Source organism: Etheostoma spectabile, unplaced genomic scaffold, assembly GCF_008692095.1.
Source record: "Etheostoma spectabile isolate EspeVRDwgs_2016 unplaced genomic scaffold, UIUC_Espe_1.0 scaffold00569658, whole genome shotgun sequence".
Taxonomy (NCBI): Eukaryota; Metazoa; Chordata; class Actinopteri; order Perciformes; family Percidae; genus Etheostoma; species Etheostoma spectabile.
The window spans coordinates 1-19,878 of record NW_022605243.1 but is presented as its reverse complement, the minus strand read 5'-3'; the positions used below and the strand labels follow the sequence as shown (position 1 = coordinate 19,878).

Below are 19,878 nucleotides of genomic sequence, written 5' to 3'. Positions count from 1 at the left end.
AGCAGAGTCTGATCCAACGTCAGTAAGTTTGGGAGAGAATGCTGTGAATTCCTCACACACATATCCTTCTAATGCTACCCACCTTACCCAGTAAAATAAATTCAGCTTTCCCTATCTGGGTATCTACTTTGAGAAGATAACCGCTGACAGCTTTCCGCTGCTTAATGCTACAAATGAGCCCCAGAGACATGACAGCCATAGCTGAGATGTATGCTCCAAAACTTATTGATGGTCATTGGTGGTCAGTAAACCAGAATTTGGGGGTCTGGCATTTTAACACAAGGGAAGGATAGAAGCTTTCACAGTTGCACAGACTGAAAAAGCATCTTCCAATTAATGTAAGATGATCTTCCTTAGCAGCAGTATGGTCAAGTTGAGTTCCATTACACACGCCGAATCAAATGTCCCAGACACGAGAGGCTTGGATGGTGAAAACTTGTGAGGTCATTAGTAGACCTCTGCTCTCAGTGCACTTCGTGGTCAATCAGTGAGGACAACCAGGGTATTCCAAACGGTAATGTCCTCACAGGGGGGGTGGGGATGAGCTAGTGTTCAACGTTTCCTCCTTCCGCCTTGTGTCCCCGCGTGTTTTTCTCATGCTCGCATGAATTACAGCGTCTCTTTTGGAGGCACAAGAGTTGGTGAAGAGGCATCCATTGCAACGTGATGAAAGTGTTGTGGGGGTTTGGGGTGGGGGGAATTGTGTTACCATATGTGGATTCACAGTGAGTCATTTTAATGACGCCCACCCCCCACCTAGCCGGCGGTAGTTCATTCCTCCGTATAACCTGGAAAGGGAGTCAAATGGTGAGAAAGGAGAAGTTCAAATGTTCTTTTGTGCAGTAGAAACTACACGTCAAAATAAAGTGTTCTGGTACTCATGCATGGGAACATGGCAAAATAGACAAGACCGATTAAAGAAAGTGAATATTAATTGCTGAAAGCCTTCTTGGGGTTTTAATAGGCCTGTACTGTAAAGTTGTTCATGCACTGGTCTGGCTACTCCACATAGCAGTCGGGGATGGGAGGACAACCTGCTCCGTTCATCGGCCTTTATTTAAACCAATCCCAATCATCTTGGGCGGCGCTAATCACAATCAAAGCTGCGGTGCCGCTGCAAACGTGTTCGTTTAAAAGTTGTTTTAGTTGTGCAACAGAAACTCAGATTGGACAGATAGTCTAGCTAGCTGTCTGGATTTACCCTGCAGAGATCTGAGGAGCAGGAAATCACTCACAACCTTAGAGGCCGCCGATACAGTGATATGTCCAGGTCTTAACCAGACTGAAAAACACTTCCCATAAAAACAAAGAATCAGCGATGGCGCTCATATCTGTATATGTAGTTTTGCTTTATTCTTTTCACAATTGTGTACTGTACTTAGTAACTGTGTTTGGTAACGTCATTATTTCACATGGTACCACTTACCTCCATGTGTTGGCATCAGGGTCGTAGACTTCTATAGTTTTTAAGATACGTCGTCCCATCGAAGCCTCCCACTGCCATCAGCTGACCATTTACTACAGCCAAGCCCACCTACACACACACACACACACACCAAAAGCCTTTTTTAAAAAGATTTTTTAGGGCTTTTTCCTTTATTAGACAGGAAGAGACAGGACATGGGGGAGAGAGAGGGGACGACACACAGCAAAGGGCCTAGAGTCGGATTCGAACCCAGACCGCTGCGAAGAATTATGCTAACATCGGGCTCACGCTCTACCGTGTGAGCTACAGGTCGCCCAGGAACACAGCATTTTTGTAATGTCAGATTTTTTTAATAAATCATTTTACAAATTAAACGCAGTCTATCTCATTATAACATATGAATGCAATGAAATGCAATAACTAAAACTACACAGGAACAAACCTCATGTACTAACCACACCATCCCAACGCACACACTCACCCCGCTCCGTCTGGCGTCATGGCACTACAGGAGACCACTGGTTTGTCCTGGGTTGTATCGCTCAGCGCTGCTCAGCTCTGTGGTGTCGTCTCTCCCCCCGACAGAGTAAATCATGTCCTGGTAGACGGCACAGCCGAGGTGCTTTCTCCTGGTTCCCATCGGAGACACTGTGTGCCAGCGGTTCTCTTGAGGTTGTAGCGTTCCACTGAGAAGAAGAAAAAGAAAGGAGAAAGGAGGAGAAAAAATGTCACATTAAACCAAAAAAAAGAAAAAAAGGATTGCAAAACCCAAACTGGCAAACCCAAGCAAAAAGCCGTTTCCACTCCACAGATGACTGTAGTAGGCTTTTTTGTGAGGGTTCACTCTATTGTGCATTTAAACAATACAAATACCCACATGTACCATTGCAACAAGTTTCTACCTGATGCCACCTCTCCTCTCATTCCTTACCCACTCTTGTCAAGGCTCTGGTTCATTTAATATTGCACTTATCACACGACTCAGTACTCTACCTGTATTTAATGGTGACGTCCCATCAGACCCTCCTACAGCGTACAGGAAGCCCCCCAGCACAGCCACAGCTACACCCAGTCGCCTGGTGCTCATGGAGGCCACACGAGTCCATTTGTTCTCCTTGGGATCATACCTAAAGCATAAGGAGGACGCCATTCTATTACTAGGGTACGGACTAGACATTAGATATTTTTCCAATATGATGCTGATCTGAGCTGTAAGCAGCATATTATCTGCAGGGTAAAACCTAAAAAAAAAAAAAAAAACTTAAAAAATGATTTGTAAGTGTTTCTCAAAGAAACCTTGAACATTTTGGGTTGACTGAACTAAACTGCAACACAGCTTGGGTGGCAGCCTATATTATATGTCCCAATAAAAAAAATTAAATGACCACATTTTTCTTTAGTTTTGTGTGGGTAGAAAATGTGTCTGGCTGTGTATGGTGTGTGGGAGCTGCGTGTGTCCTTGCTGCAATAGCAATTAACCAACGCTATATAGTCTGAGAGGGATGGCGTGTTAATGGCCCTCTGCAATAACAAGGATACAGAGCTCTTGGGGGTTGGACTTAGCGGTTATAGTACCCCTAAAATGCCTGGCAGAGTGGCGGTGCAAGTGTTAACATCCCTAGTGTCTGGGTATGAACTTCGGGGATACAAAGACTTACATCAACAGTTTAACACAGACACAAGAGTTTGGACAGACACCTTTCAACAATGTTGAGACAGGAAACCCCATCCTGTCCCCCGACAGCATACAGATAACCACCGAGGACAGCCACTCCTACACTGGTGCGACAAGTGCTAGTGGGGGCCACATCACTGCTCCACTGATTGGTCTTAGGGTCATATCTGGACAGGAGAGATGGGAAAAATTAAATAAATAAGACTTTGTAAGTTTACTTCTAGATCTGAATATCCAGATGAAGCATCGTGTGAGCGAGACACACCTCTCCACAGAGTTGAGGTACGACGAGCCGTCGTGACCTCCCACCGCATACAGCAAGTCATCCAGAACACTGACGCCGACGCCACATCGCCGTTTACTCATCGACGCCACCATCCGCCACTCGTTGGTCTGGGGATCGTAACGCTCCACGCTGGAAATGGCGTCACCGCTGCACCAACCCCAACTGAAGGACAAGGAACGAGAGTCCACTGAATTCAATTAACACAATGGAGGAGAGTCATTTCATTCTGCAAGATGCACTTTTTACAATCCTCCACACTGGCGGTACTGTCTGCAGAAGTCTCTATACGCCTCTATATTTGATGCAAGGGAAACCCTGGTTGCAATTTATAAGGGGTGGGGGAAATCAAAAATCTTATGTATGTGGTTTTAAAAAATTCTTAAAAATTCACTTCTTTTACCATATATATATATATATATATATATATTCACCTAGACATTATGCTTATGCAGTATCGGACATCTTATCAGTTTCCAGCAAAATAGAGCAAAAGCAGAATATACATGTTATGTACTTCTTTACAGATGAAATTATGACAGTATGGCATGCCATGTGCATTTTTTGTAGAAAGCAATTAGTTTTCATTAGTGCATTATTTAACTTTTGTTTTTATTAAATAGTAAAAAAATCGCAATACAAGTTGAATTGGCACCGTGAGACAAACGCATCATGTCCCAGCCCTGTAATGTATTTCCTAAAAGACACTGACCTGCAAAGAGTACCTCTCCACAGCGGATGGGTTTCCTCGGCCGGGTTCTGGGGCCCTGCATCAGTGGCCTCTCCTGCGGCAGCAGCAGGTAATTCTTCGCCTCATCAACCAGCTCTGGAAACACAATATAATCCCAAACCAAGGTTACATATTGTCACCGTACCATCCTCATCATATTAAACGGAGGTAGAAGAAGTTTCTCCCTTTTCAACCTCAGTTTGTTTGTGAAGTTCACAATTAGAAGAAAAAAAACGATCACCAATGTTTCGTCTGGCAATTTAAAGAATCCACCAAATTACTGGATCCAGATCGGCACCAGCAGCATTTTCCCACAAAAACATTGAAATGGTAGACGAACAAACAAACAGCACTAACCTGCACTCCTCGTCACTCTTAATAGAGGGTCGGACCCAACGGTGCCCCCAGGAACTTGGGGCTGAGCAGCGGCAGACGGACATGCTGCAGGACCTACACAACCCAGAACACAGGTCAGTCCGTTCTTAAGTGTTGCAACACTGAGGGAAGGGGACTGGCATGTACACATATAACTAGGGCTGCACATTATAGCAATATATAATTATTATATATCTATATGAGTATAGCAATTCTTTTCAAAATCACATTATCCAAATAGCTAAAGGGTGGTCCAATATTTCTAATAGGCAAAATATGTATCAACCATTCTGAATTTGGTATTATGGTGAGGCAGAGACGCCACGGCCAACAATCATATCCTACACCGTGCAAAAAAATATTTTTCTGGTACAGATCTTCACAAAAATCCCACTACAATCATTGAAAACAATTGGATTGAAATGTTTTTCAATGAAAACAATTTTACAAAAGTGAGCATTCCCACGATATCGTTCATCATATCGCAATTGCAAAATCAGTCAAAATAAAGACATCTTCCCCATAACGTGCAGCCCTATAACCACACAGCCAACCAACAGAGCCAGTTAAATGTTGTGGTAGGACATTTCTTCAGCCACTGACCTGGGGTAGCTGTGTCTGCGTTCCTGGATGCTGTATTTCACCCAGGCCATCACAGCGTTAAACACCTGTTCCTCGCTCCGCACATTGAGCTCATCGCTGGAAATGATGTCGATCAACTGGTTGGCAGGCAGCAGCATGAACTCCTCACTTTCATTACCTACGACAACAGAGTAGAGCAGCAAGTCAAGCAGCTGTGCCATCTATTATCACAACACCACCATCACTTCAGTGCTCATGAGCAATTTAATTTAATCACGATAGATGGCACATGGAAATTATTCTTATTTTTGAGGAACATGTGTACTTTCAAAATTTGTTTTAGTCGTGCAACAGAAACTCTGATTGGACAGATAGTCCAGCTAGCTGTCTGGATTTACCCTGCAGAGATTCTGCTGCCACATAGTCCGGTCACTTGGGCTCTACATTATTCAGTTCCTTTAGTCAACACAAGAATATATAGTCATTTGATATGTCCGTTTCTCTGTCTATCAGCCAGTCAACGAATTTATCACATAATCTATGGTTTGTCAGAAATGTCTGCAGACTTCTCTTTTATCACCTGAAGTAGCAAATACAAGAGTCCGATACAAGACAACAAGAAAGCATGTGTCAGTTGTTATGCAGTCACTTTTTCCAATGACTTAGCTGCAAACCAAAAATTGACATTCTGCTGGCTGTCTTCATTAAAGTCTCTGGCTGAAGGATAAATTCTTCAAATATCTTGATGCTCATTATTATTTCATATTATTACTACTAGCATATAACTAGCTGCACAAGGCCAGATATTTGTATGCATTTACAAAGTGGGACTGCAACTGAGAAGAGTCCAATCACTTTTTAGGTTTGGAAAACTGCCTTACACTTTGAGTGCATACATGTATCTTGAAAAGCAATGTGCATAGTATGTGTGTGCGTTTGTATGTATGTATATGGGTATGCAGCTATGCATGTATATGGGTACATTTATAGGGGAGGAGGCCTTCCTGTTACAATTTTTTAAAGATTTCACTAATCCTTTATGTTTTCGGTTTCATTACTGGTTCTGTAATGGTTTTAGAGCTGGGCGATATGGAGAAAATCAAATATCACAATATTTTTGACCAAACACATAGATGTCAACATTGCGGCGATATTGTCAACACAGTGAGATTTTTGATAAATAATCACCAATAATGTGGATATAATGACTAAGTGGGTTAAGGCAAATAATAATAAAACAGCTAGTAAGTCTGGTAAGTTCAGAAGATAACATCCCTTAATGAAATGTAGCCTGTAAACCAGGAACAGACAACTCTTATTTCATATTATGATATTACAACATCCAAATTTAAGACGATTTCTAGCCTCATATATCAGTGTCAATATAATTTAAAATATTGCCCGGCCCTAAATGGTTTGCTTGCTTATCTGGACAGTTCTTGCCACCTTGTAGTCCACGGGGTGCTGCTGGTGTAATGTGTATTGTGCTTGTCCTGGAAAACTCAATAAAAGAGATTTGAAGAAAAAAGAAAACAAGTACAGTGAAGATAAGTCTTCTAAATGTGATGCTGTGACAGCTTTCCTCTTCTCTGTGTTGTGTTAACACAACACTCTCACATCACACGAGTCTCAAACTGAGGTTTGTAATCAGGAGTCAATAGACTGGCTGGACTGTTTCCATGTTTACAGTCCCCTGTCGAACTAATCTATACTGTCAAACAGAGACGCACACCGACAACTGTATAAGTTACAGTGTGCACACATCCTGAGGCTTGGAAAAAAGCTCGGTAAACACGATGGAGAAACAAACCAACTGAGCTATGAGCGCGTGACATTACTTAAAATGTAAACACAGACAAATGCTGATTTCATGCTTTCCTTAGAAATTAGTTAGGTAAAGTAGCCATTGTAATTGCTCATTTCCTGCTTTAACCAGACGTAAGAGGGTTTTTTTTGTGTATTTATTTTTATTGTTTTAACCAGATGTAAGTGTTTTTGACTGTTTTTAAACAAGCGTGTGTGCATAACAAGACTAAAAGACGAGAATAAAGCTCTGACAGTAGTGTGGCAGGATAAAGGAACTATGGCTCATTGCTGTGCGTTTTTATGTAAATCTGAATAGGTTTGCTTGCGCAGCTTAAAAATGATTACTTGTAAAATGAGGACATGTGAATGGTTAGACAGAGCATTTTCTTTTCTTCTGCACCTTCATCTAAATTTACCAGGGGAACCAACAATTCCGCGTTATATCTATGAGCGGCGCAACATAAACTCAATCTTCATATATATATATATATATATATATATATATATAATATATATATATATATATATATATATATATATATATATATAATATATAAAATAAGGGGCCTTATGTCATTTGTTGTACTATATAGTACAACATATGACTTTTAAGAACTCTAAAAGGGACTATGGACAGTTATTTCTATGTATCCATGTTCTTACCTCCTGGAAGTTGTGTTGGGTGAACTTGTCTGCAATGCGGAGCAGCTCGCGGCAGGAGTGCGTGTCTGCAAAGGCCCTGATGCCCAGACAGTTGGAGGGATCCAGCTGCCTCTTGAGGAACTCGCAGCAGGCTCCTGGATCTCAGCCAGCTGGAGAAGGCAGGCCGCAGGGAGCAGCGTCTGGACATTTCCCTCCTCTACTGTCACCTAGGAGCAGGGAGGTCCGGACATCAGAAACTCCTCACCTTGAGTTTGTCCATGAAGCTCCAATTCATGCATTTTTTAGCAAGATTTGTCGAGCAGTGCATCTCCCATCTGAGACGTGGAGCCTGTAGCTCTCTCTACAGGCCTCTGCTCACACAGACAGAGACTCTGAGGATGACCTGTTCCAGTCAATTCCAACACGCTCTTTGCATTTTTGATTACATACCTTACTATACTGTAAGGGAGATATGGTGTCTTGGAAATGTGGTTCTTTTTAATAAATCATCGTGGATTTGTTTGTGCATATGACTGTTAAAATCTCTTAATTACATCCACTGTTGCAAGTCTTGTTCAGCGACCGTCATTTCCACAAATTTGACTGCCAGCTGATTTTTAGATAAGGTGACCTAGTGATGGCCAAATGAAGCTTCAGGAATCAGTGTCTTTGTTTTCTGAGTCCACTAGATGGCGCTCTTGGTTTTAAGAGAAAGGCCTAAGGCATTACAATTCAGTATGTTCTCAACCCTTTGGTGAATAGAGACACTGTTTCACAAAGCTTCATTTGGCCATCACTAAGGTGACCATCTGCACGCTTTTGGTCAATGCACATTGCAATTTGTGTTAGTACAAACAACGCACCATCAATCCTTAATGCCACATAGAAACACTGTCCATTGCCACTGTTGTTACCTGGGATGTGTAGGCAAAATCAATGAGCAGCTCCAGGCTCTCTCATCGATGTCGCGGATAACCACTTCTGTCTGCCTACTCTCAGCCAGCTCTCCAGTGAACATCGCCCTGAAAACAGCATGGAATCAAGAGATCTTACTGTTACAGCAGCAATCAAAGTACTCCCCCTGCACGTTGATGTTAATTCATTGGCCAGTGGATTCATGTCCAGATAGGTTTCCCTTTACTAGATGCGAGTTGAATTTAATGTGTGTCTCCTTGTACCTGAAGTAGGGGCTGCAGGCCGACAGAATCACACGGTGAGCGTAGATCTTCTTGGCACCCACCACTAGCACCACGTCACAGAGCTCACGGTGTTTTTCCTCAGCAGGTTGATCACCTCCAGGGTCTGTCGGGGGTGTTTGTCCGAGACATAGGGCATGCGTGCAGGCTGGGGGACCCCTTCAGGGAGCTTGTTGGGGTCCCCCAGAGTACAGCGGCTGGTGATGTCCATTCCAGTGGCGTCTTGGCGTGCGCTGGTAACCCTAAACATGAACCAGATGGGCAATAATTAGACATTAAACCTTCAAAAGTTAAACTAAAATCCTGCATTACACACTAGAGCTTGACTGATAGTGGATTTTTACGGCCGATACGATACAAATATTTAATCATTTAAAATCCGATATATATATTTTTTAATATATCCAGAACACGTGACAAAACATAACAGATTACCCTAACATTAGTTATTTGTAGTTATTCATGAGTTCTCACTAAATAATAATTTGTTTTATTTTCACAACAGAGGAACATCAAAATATATTAAAGTTCTGATAAATAAAATGCAAAGACCCTATCTATTTGCATGATAGAAATTTAGGAGCCAAGCCTTTTTGAAGCTTAATTCCTACTGTGTACATAAAAAATAAAAAGGCAATCACTGCATCTGCTGCTTCCATTCTGACCATCCATTTTATCTGTCTCTTGTGAGGCACACGACTTTGTGAGAGTGCAACGCAAATATGTTTAAGGAAAGCATTTTTAAAGCTGTAGTTTGTGGAGTTGCATTACTTTGAAAGGTGTCTTCACATAGGGGACTGGATCCTGTGTTTACACCACATTAGCAGCGTCGCTTAAAAAAACTTTCAACCCACATGGAATTAAACACCCATCATGTGATTTTGACTATGCTGTATTTCTGTTTAAATTGTAACTGGTGTGCCGTCTTGGCCAGGTCTCCCTTGGAAAAAGATTTCAATCTACCTTTATTTAACTTCCTGGTAAATAAAGGTTAAATAGAAAAAAAAAATCATGGTAGTGACATTTAATCAAAGCAAAATCACATTCACAGTCAACAATCTAGACCAGGGGTCTTCAATGTTTAAGCCAAACTAAAAGAGACGGAGCAGGGACCACTACTTTCTACACACCTTTTTTTGCATTGAATACTAAGCTATTAAAAAAGCTCTAATGTTTTAATGTTAAACAAACATGTGGCACAGTGAATCCTTTGGGATGAACTGTATGGATGGCCTTAGTGACTACCTTACCTATAAGGCCAGTAGGCCTATCATTAGTGGAGAGTTATTTTTGCTAATAATATTTTGGACATAACATGTTACAAATAAGAATAATTTGGACCCTGTTGAAGATCCCTGGTCTAGACAGAGTCTGGAAATAATACCAACATCTCTTTCAATCTGGAAAAGGATCATATAAATTGCCTTCATACCCCACCTACCTGCGCATTGGCTTTGCGTCCATGCACTGAAGAACAACGTCTGGTCCCACGCCTTGGGTTGATCTACCAGGACGACAAAACAAATTAGATTTTCTCTTTAGTCAGTCTGTCTTCACCACAAATGTAACAGATTTAAAGTCAATGCAGCAGTGTTTGCCAAAGGTCCTTTCACAAAGTTAGTTTTTGTATCTAGTTTTATTTCCATTTGTTATCATTGTAGTTTGTGCAATACGACCGGTCTTGCTTCCCATTTGACCTGTAGCCATGTCTCCAAAAAAATACTGAGATCAGATTGATCCTTAGCTTACAATGAGTCAGTTTATCCAACACACCTGTACAATCTATTACAATCAAATAACGCCGCCCTGCAATAAACCGTGCCTTTGTAAAGTGGAGGATGGAACGATTTTGTTGACACTGTGTCAAACAGGTGTTTAAAGGTGCTCCAAGCAATGTCCCGCGTGTTTTAGGCTACAACATTTTTTTGTCACATACAGCAAACATCTCCTCACTATCCATGAGCTGCCTGTCCCCAGAACACACTATTAAAAAACGCGTTCTCTTTGGCTGGATATATGTACGACACAATTCAACTACAAACACCAAAATTAATTTATGGTGCACCTGTCAAATTGCTAGTGAGTGTTCAAATAATTTTAGCCACTCAATAGATTATCATTGTTTTTGGGCTGGTGAGTGAAGCAAAGCTACCAGCCACTTGCATATTTTATCAGCCTTTGGCTGGTAGATTTATTCTGGACCCTGTTGATGTACAAATGAAGCTTCATGAACCATTTGTTGTATTTGTTGACCACACAAGATGGAAAAAAGCTTAGAGTGGAGTGGCAATTCAGTGTGTTTTAACCCTAAATTGAACAGAAAAAAATGGTTCATGAAGCTTTATTTATATAACATTTGATTGATTCATTGGTCATCACTATTAAATGATGGAACCTACATTTCTGATAGAGTATGTCCAAAAGCACTACACAAAGCTTCACATTGGCATTGTATTGAGCTCCAATACATTTCACAGATGGAACTATTGAACAGGTAACTTAGTGTATTTGCTAGTTACACAGGGGTCAATTTTTAGTGCTACGATACCTCTTGTTGTAGAATATAACACTTTGGAGTACAGTATTCCCATACAATGTATTCTGTGTTGTTGTATTCAGTGAGTTTAAGACAATGAACGAAATGCATGAGAGTTAACATTTTTTTCTATCACTATAATACAATTTGGCATCTGTCCTTGTTTAAATAATTGTAAATCTGATATTGCCAGCAGTACGTTTGGGACTCAGTTGTCACAGCATGCAGCAGCTAGGTGGAGCACAGTTTCAGATCCCATGAGCAGGGTCCAAAATTAGCACCAGCTACTCGCCAATGCTGGTAATATATGCAAGTGGCTGGTAGCTTAGCTTCACTCACACCAGCCAACACAATGGTAATTTATTAAGAGACTGGTAAAATGTGAACATTAACTAGCTAGCCATTTGGCTGGTAGACAATAAGTTCATTTTGGACCCTGCCCATAAGGCCTACACTAACGTCATTAACTGTATCACACATAAGGATTAAATAGTGTGAAACCAGGAAGGCAAACCGATAGCTAGTGTTGCTCGGATCAGATGTCTAATTAGCTAGATACTTTTAACATCAGCTTTGTGTCAGAATATCCCCATGTCCGTCATTTCACCTCATGTAACGTTACCGTTAATACACGTTTCATGTGAGTGGTTTGTTTCTCTAGCTACATTTTTTGCAAGCTTAGTAAGTAGTTAAGATAGCTAACTGTTTGTTGTTAGCCTCTCAGTCAATCAGTTTCAGCCGGACAGATCCGGATGCTAAGACAGTTTGCTAACACTAGCTAGCTAACGTTAATCACAATTTCCTATGGTATGGTCATTTTTGGGCTCCTGTGAGGTTAATTAATGGTTGTTGAAAAACGTGCTTCCAAAACTGCGCAAAACTATACAAATCAATGTTAGTAAACTTAGCTAGCTAGCTAGCTCATCCACGGAGGACGTCGGTTACGCTATGTCCTGTCGCTAACTTTAACTCTCAGGTAGCTAGCTACGTTAGGAATCCACAGGCAATCCTAACACAGCAAAAGTAGACCATTAAAGATAATCGATACAACCAAAGAAAAAAAATGTAACTAATCTAAAGACATCCCCTTGTAAGCCAACATGTTAAGCTAGCTAGGGTGTCTGTGGCCGTTTGAGTCTGTCTCAGCATCAGGTCAAAAACCCCATAACGTTAAATAAGTTAGCGTTAACTCCTCCCAGACTGCATGTGTACACTGTTATAAGTATAACTATCTGACAAAAGGTAGACACGTTCAAGACGGAATTTACCTTATATTTCCATTCCAAAGACAGAAAGTAGTTGCCCAGGTTGCTAATGTTTACAATTTAATGCCGTCGGCTAAACGCTGGTCTTCCCCTGTATTATGCGCATGCCAAATGCCAAGCGCTACTTCCGGTCACAGTTCTTTTTTCAAAATAAAGTACGAGATTACGTCTCGCATATTTGTAGCTACAAATTAGACACTATTTACAATTACACACATGTACAATTTATGAAATAATTAGATAATATCAAGGAAATGTACATAGTTTAAACTTTAACCAAGACAATACCTACAGTTTAAAGTGAGTCAAGCCTTCAGTTTGAAGCAATGCAAAGGTGGAAAATGTGTTACCGTCTTCCCTTTGCCTTGAGGGGAAAGAAGAAAAACAAGTGCTACTTATATTTGAGTAAATGTTTTAAGCCTAAATACAACAAAATACCTATTATACAATCCTACACAAAGTAGAGTTTTAAAATTTACGACAGAGAATCAAACCCTGTTTATTGTAGGGCTATTGAATAGGTCTTAATGTTGTGTCCACCATGGAAACAGTTGCAGCCAACAGAGTATTCATCCAAATTTCCCAATTCTTCATCAGACCCATGAAAGTGTCTAAGAGATGTCATTCTGACACTTCTTTCTGTAGTTTCATTCGAGACGTGCTGTGTATATTATTTAGATGATCATTAGAGGTCTCTCACTAATGAGGAGAGATCCACAACTTCAGGATGTCTAGACACTTTTTTTTTACCCAATGAGGCAAGGATTTTAACACAAAAATCTTGCCAAAATAGACAAATTAATAAAGACTAAATATTCTAAGGTATTCATATGTTTATTTCAAAGGAGGTCTTATTCTATCAACTGGAGTCTCCTAAGCAGGAAACAGAGGTTAATTATTACTGTTAACCTAAGTTGGTCTGGTGATTTTTGGTTATTTTCAAGACTATAAATGGAGGTTGGGATAGTCTGACATCATGGGAGCGGTGGGGTATGACCAATGTGCAAAATAACTGGAGCATTTACCAGCCATTAAGCCTTTATCAAGTGCAGACCAGCCTTTACTGTGCATGTGTTACACCCTAATATTACCCTTTGTTACTTAGGAAGGTCCAGTCTGAGTGTGCAGCAGGATCAGCACCATGGACAGCGTTGTTGAACAAATGCTTGTGTTGCTGGCTTTGATTGATGACAGGAGAAAGCTTGCAGAATAAATCATCAGCAAACATCTGATTGTCATCCACTTCCACGTGGAAAGTTAAAGGATTTCTCAACAGCCATAAGTATTAGGGCCAGTTAAATCAAATTTGTTAAATATAGTTTTCTCAATGTCATTATCCACCATCATTACTAATGTGTGTAAAGCCTTCATCTGCAGAGGAACTAACTGTAGTGGAGTAAAAATAGCAGTCTATTGGAAGCAGACAATGGAAAGTACTAAAAACAAGTTCCCTAAACTGTACAGTACACATTTGAGTGGGTATAGCTACATTGTATCAGTAATACCAACTTTGAACAATTCATCCAGAGACAAAATTAAATTTAAGAAATTAAACTTTTGTTGCACCCATGAACTTTAATTTCCAGTATTTCAAACATCTAACATGAAATCTATTCCCAGTGTGCAGTTCATACAGTCAGACATTGTATTGCTTTGTCTTGAAACATGCTCTAGTGAAAAGAAAAGTGGTTGTTTTAACAGACATCGGCACTGCAAGTGGAGAATGGTCCGTCTACACAGCAAGGAGCAGGAGAATCTATGATCAGCGCTTCGCATTTGCAATATAAACCAAATTTATATAAAAAAATAAAATAAAAAAGTCTTTACAGAAGAGAAACCATCTTTTGAGTGCCCACTGATCATTTTTTATCATCCTCAAACCTCCTTAAACAACTGAAAACCAAATCAAACTCAGTTATCCCTTTCCAAAGTGCCTTAGCTCATATTCTCCAAATAAATTAGTACAAAAATGCATAACATATACATATTAACAAAAATGTAATCTCAATACCCATAGGCATAATTTGTTTTCAATTGTCAAAACCTATTCTCACATGTGAATCTTTGATTAGATGGAGTTATAACAAGTTAATTCCAGTTATTTGCTCACACACAGTGACAATTAAACTAATAGTTTAATCAAATTTCTGGCATTTTTGGACAGTCTATTAAGTCTTCCTCACTACACTTGTATTAAAGAGTAATATATGCTCTTCATCTCCCATCAGCCAAACAGTCTTCAGTTTGAGAGGCAGGCTGTAGCTCAGGCACGGCTCACTGGCAGTTGTGTCAGCGAATGGATATAAGTGGCTGAAGGGGGTCTGGAGTTTGGACTAGGGAAGATATAAAAAAAAAAAAAGATATTAATAAAAAATGCATTCTTTGATAACAGGTTTTCTGGATTTTATGAGGTGATGTTCATTTTCTGCATGGTAAAATCTTGGCTCAGTGTAGTGTTGGCCAACATGCTTTCTCACCATCCTATAAGTCAGTGTATTGTAGAGGGGGGCATCTGGGGACATATAGGTTGTGTATTGGAGATCCTCCATTAATGGTGGTGTCAGCTGACCAGGAGCAAATGATGTCATCAAGGTAGAATTTGGGCTGATGTATTTCTTTTGACGAGCTCGACAGTTCTGAAACCAACCTGAAGAGAGAATGATTGATAGCTGCTGAAGTGGACCCTGCTGGTTCCACACTTCCCTTTATTTGTCCAGACAGAAATATGAAACTACATTAGTTGTGCAGGAACCGTTAGTTGATGCTCCTACACTTTTGACTTGAGTACAGTAGAAGAAGCTTCAGTTTCTATATTGTTGAAATTACCCAACAATCTAATGCAAAGGGGGGCCAGATAGCTTTACAATTTAGGATTTGATCATTTGAGGAAATGCGGCTGTCAGGGCATGTTCATGCAAAATAATGGAGCTATTAGTTAAATTTTTAATTGATTAAAAATCGGTAGTGGGACTGTAAAGAAAATGTCAAAATAAAGTTTCATGACCATAAATTGTATGCGCTGACCCCACTAAATGGCGCTCTCGGTTTAAAAGAAAAAGGAGGTGCCAGAATGACAAATGGTGGTGTGGGTTACTCTTTGAGCAGAGCTCTCATCTAGTTGGCTCAGAAAATAATGTTCAAGCTTCCTTTGGCCATCTAAAAATGGCAGTTCCACAGGAACATCTATTGGCTGAGCATGTTCATTTACAATTTTAGTGCTTAAACTATAAAGCCGAATTTATTGCAGTCCTACAGATTCACTTTTTGTTATGCGAGAATTTAGACAGACAATTCTTTTTTTTTTTTTTTTTTTTAAACTATTGAGCACCGTAACGGTTGCCTTACCTGAATAACTCTACGGCTCAGTCCGGTCCTCTCTGCCAGTTTCTGGAGAGTCTGGGCATCTGGGTTGTTATCTTTAGCAAACTGAGTTTGCATTACCTACACAAATTGATGACAGAGGGAAACATGTTAACATTGTTGAAATGAAGAGTGCTCAGTCTGTGTTCAAACAATGTATCAACTGCCAGTACAAATCAATGTCATGTCAAATATCACTGGCTTATTATTCTACCAATTTAAAATAAAAAAGTCAGTGGCTGGTTAAAATCATTTTTAAAATGGGGATTTAATTGGGCATGCAAACCGCTAGTCAGAGAACACTTTAAACAGGCTTTAAAGGATAAAGGAGATAGTTAGTATGGCTCAGACATACTAACAAAGACTGGTTGACAGTACCTGTAACTGGTCAACAGTGAAGCTGGTCCTGGCCCTCTTAGCAGGTCTTGGCATGGTGCTGGACTCTTCTTTCTCTACCACCTCTTCCTCTACATTTGGTTGCTCTTTAAGACAAGACCGCACATTACAAGGGTTTGACATTTTGGAAAACCGACCCCATTTGAAGTAAGGTCCTCCTGTGGGCACTCTTTTTAGCAAGGTCTGTATACATTGAAGAATAATCTGGGAATAGTTTCTGGAAAGACTCACTGCACCTGTATTGTGCCGAGTGACAGCAAGGACCAGAGTTATACATCTCAAAACCTGTGATATCTTCATAGAATACCAAATGCTGTTTTATATTATACTGTAATGCTCGTAGGGTTAATCTGCAACACCAGACACATTTTCATAATTTTACTAGATGTTTGTTTTGGCCAATCCTAGGAATATCAAATTGGTGTTAAGTTTATTTTTAGAACTTTTGTTTTTACAAATTGACTCTTCCCTTGTTCTTTAGGGTGGCACACTTATAAATAACTGAAATGTCCTGTATTCATCACATCCATATACTCACCATTTTCCTTAACATGTTTGATATTCTCCAACATAATGTCATAGTGTTGCCTGCAGAAGACCCTGTTCTCTAGTAGTCCACATTCCTCCCCAGTGGACAGCTGGCGCTTACAAGAGGTGCAGGAGAAACAGGCCAGGTGGAAGGTGCTGCCTCGTGCCCGGCGCACCCAGTCAGTGGAATGGATGTTACGACCACAACGAGCGCAACGGGTCCCATATTTTCTGAAGAAAGATGCAAAACGCAGCATGAGGAGTGAGTGTGTGTCCCTAACATGTATCAGAATTGTTAGAAATTGTCTCCAATGAAATAAAGTATGATAGAGATGTACCCGATGCAAATCTGGATATGAACAGGCAATCATTTGTAAACAAAGTTTCATTCTGGAGCAACATTTTACCCTGGAATAAAGCTGCAAAACAGCCCTTCTTATCCATCAAAACGGATAGACGTGCTCATAATGTCAGTCTGTGAGCTTAGTTGATGTTCCAGACCTTCACTTGGGCTTTCTGTGAGTCATCTGCATATGTAGGTCTACGCCATTCAGAGACTTAGTGACAATTGTTAACTGTTGGACAAAATAAAAAAAAAATACCCAAATGAAAGAAAAACAATCTACAGATTAAGCCTTTTCCTTCCATCCGCTGTTTTGTCCATGGAGTCTCTCATGCCAATGCCGTGCATATTGACCACATGACCTTTTAACATTCACCACATGGCAGTTGTTGTCCTTAATTATATGGCCAGGTATTTAAGTTTAGTCAAGGAGGCTACACAAAGTGACCTTTGATATAAAAAGAAAGCCATCAAATTTATATTTCCTTATTAAAAGAACATCATTGCAGACAAATTGGTTTGGTCTGACTCACCTGGTAGTCAAGTTTGCAGTACACTGTCTATCCTTGATGTAGCAGCTCACGTGTCGCCCCAGTGATGCGTTACATATACTGCATGAGAGGCAGCGCACGTGCCAACAAAAGTCATTCACCTGAGACGAAAAAATAATAATTTTAAAACAGTTTGACAATTTGGCATCACCTTTAAACTTCAGTTGTTTACTGCCATTTCACACATCACTGAATAGTGCTTTAATATTATCAGTATAAATAGGCAGTGGAGGTTCCTCAAATCCTTAAAATGCATTTATTTCTGAATGACTAGGTACAGTAGTATATGCAATTTTAGATGGCTTAATTGTTAATCACAATTTTATTAAGACCTATTTAGCCAACATATGCTTATGTTATCCATAAATTAAATTATGAGTATACCATAGTTAAACAACCAAATAATTTGACTGTAGGTTTTGATTATTCTGATACATTTTAGTTAGTCTGCAATTAAAAGAGTCCTTTTTTTTTTTTTTTAAAGGATGATGATTTAGGTATTTTAGTAGTGTTGTAGCTAAATGCCATCTTCCAGCAGATACAATATGTCAGTCTGACCTTAAGGAGGTATCGGTCCACTATCTCCAGGCCGCAGGAGGTGCACAGGGGTTTCCCCTGCAGAGAAACGGAGGACGACGGGGAGAGAGAGGACGGAGTGAAGCAGTCCTCCTCGAAAAGATCATCAGGTCCAGACGAACCCTGTCAGAAGCAACAGCCTGTCAATTTAACATTCTTTATTGAGTCAATAAATTATTTGATACTTGAGGGCTTGTTTTGAGTTTAGGTAGCCTACTGTCTGAGAGTAAAAAGGTCCGAAATTTAAAAGTGTTTAAAACAGCTTTCAAATTAAATGTTACGCTAGCATAAAAGTTAGGTGAAAAGCTAAACGTTCTCGTTTTGATTTATTTAGCGGCACTTTGAAGTGCAGTCGCGCGAGCTATAGGCTACATTTGATGGATCTGCCCGCTCTTTGTTAATTTAATATTGAAAACACTTACTGTGTCGACAAAAATATCTCCTTGTTCTAGATGAGTGAAAACAGCCTCCGTCGGTTGCCTTTCTTCACCAGACATGAATGTCAGCGAGAGCCAGAGTCAAGACACAACGACGGCCAATATGCCTAGGTGTCCCCTTCATATTTCCATGACAACTAAAGTCATAAGCCCACAAACTAATAGCCTAAAGTTCCCCCAAACGAACTATTCGCTCAAACTTCTTGCTGTAGGCATCGTGTGCCTTTACTGTAGGACAGTAGACCCTATGCTATCCACACATTCATTTCTCCACGTGTAGGGTTAGAAAACCCTTTTAGGGACACCAGAGGACGGCCTCACTCACAGCTGAACGTGATTCTGACTAATTGTCTTCAGCCTTGCACACGTGCACATGAAAACCAGCAATCAGCAGGCGCGCTCGAGGGTTGTGCCCGGTGTGTTTCTCCCATATTTACCTTTAGACCTTTTATTGCAAATGTTGTCACCTGCGCTTTACTATGACGGGTCAAAATGTCTGACGGTAAAAAGTTGATATGGACCCCGCGGTCTGAAATAAAGTTGATTGAAATTATGGCACACATGGACACATCTGGCAATGTTGTCTGTTCTAACAGTATTACTATCATTCATCTGAATGGTCTTTTTGTGATGGCAGAGTGAAATCGAAATTAGAACGAACTTATTTTGTAATTGCTCACATGCTGACACACACCATCTTGTATTTTGGGCGAATGAGACTGTAACTGAAGGAAGAGATCAGTAGGCTAACTCTTTGTTTTTTTGCAATGTTCAGAGATAGTCCTAGGAGTTGAATATTAATGCAGATACAACACCACTTTTGGATTCACCTCTCAATTAAATCCATTAAAAACAGAATGTAGGCCTAAATCAAATGACAAATAAAAGAATACCTCCTAGACGCACTGGCCTGTATTCCTGATGTGACTTTTGTTTTGGCCTATATAAGGACCTCGAAATAATGTCCAATAATAGGATGTAGGTTTAGACCTATTTACACTTGGTTGTTATTTTATGTTATGCAACGTGCGGACGTTTACCCATTTACAGTTTCCGCCTTATTAGCTTGAACAGAATCTACTTCATTGTAGGCCTGTCAAACACCTTGCTGCTTTTAGGACTACACTTTAAATAGCTATATAATGCTCCAAAATACATTTAAAAAGCACGC

At 40.2% G+C, this 19,878-nt stretch overlaps 1 protein-coding gene, 1 long non-coding RNA gene and 1 pseudogene across 2 annotated transcripts; all 3 read right to left on the bottom strand.

The window, feature by feature from the left end:
• Window positions 1-744: 744 nt before the first annotated feature.
• LOC116685219 (uncharacterized) lies at window positions 745-1,922 on the bottom strand. Its single transcript, XR_004330925.1, has 3 exons — window positions 1,908-1,922; window positions 1,427-1,534; window positions 745-788 (listed from the first exon to the last, which is right to left on the bottom strand). It is a non-coding gene; the product is annotated as an uncharacterized LOC116685219 (long non-coding RNA).
• LOC116685218 (kelch-like protein 20) lies at window positions 772-12,647 on the bottom strand (annotated as a pseudogene).
• Window positions 12,648-15,653: 3,006 nt separating this feature from the next.
• On the bottom strand, window positions 15,654-18,767 carry LOC116685217 (LIM/homeobox protein Lhx8). Its single transcript, XM_032510380.1, has 7 exons — window positions 18,693-18,767; window positions 18,253-18,393; window positions 17,686-17,795; window positions 16,811-17,043; window positions 16,255-16,358; window positions 15,857-15,957; window positions 15,654-15,672 (listed from the first exon to the last, which is right to left on the bottom strand). Exons 1-7 carry the CDS (start codon window positions 18,765-18,767, stop codon window positions 15,654-15,656), a joined length of 783 nt encoding a protein of 260 aa, XP_032366271.1.
• Between the last annotated feature and the right edge of the window lie 1,111 nt (window positions 18,768-19,878).

Excerpts from the sequence above, each read along its gene's own strand:
- LOC116685217 (XM_032510380.1), bottom strand. The coding sequence starts at position 18,767 with ATGTCTGGTGAAGAAAGGCAACCGACGGAGGCTGTTTTCACTCATCTA. Across the intron at positions 18,394-18,692 it reads GAGATATTTTTGTCGACACA|GGTTCGTCTGGACCTGATGA; the intron begins GTAAGTGTTTTC and ends TGCTTCTGACAG. Across the intron at positions 17,044-17,685 it reads AGACAGTGTACTGCAAACTT|ATCTTTCTTCAGAAAATATG; the intron begins GACTACCAGGTG and ends GCTGCGTTTTGC.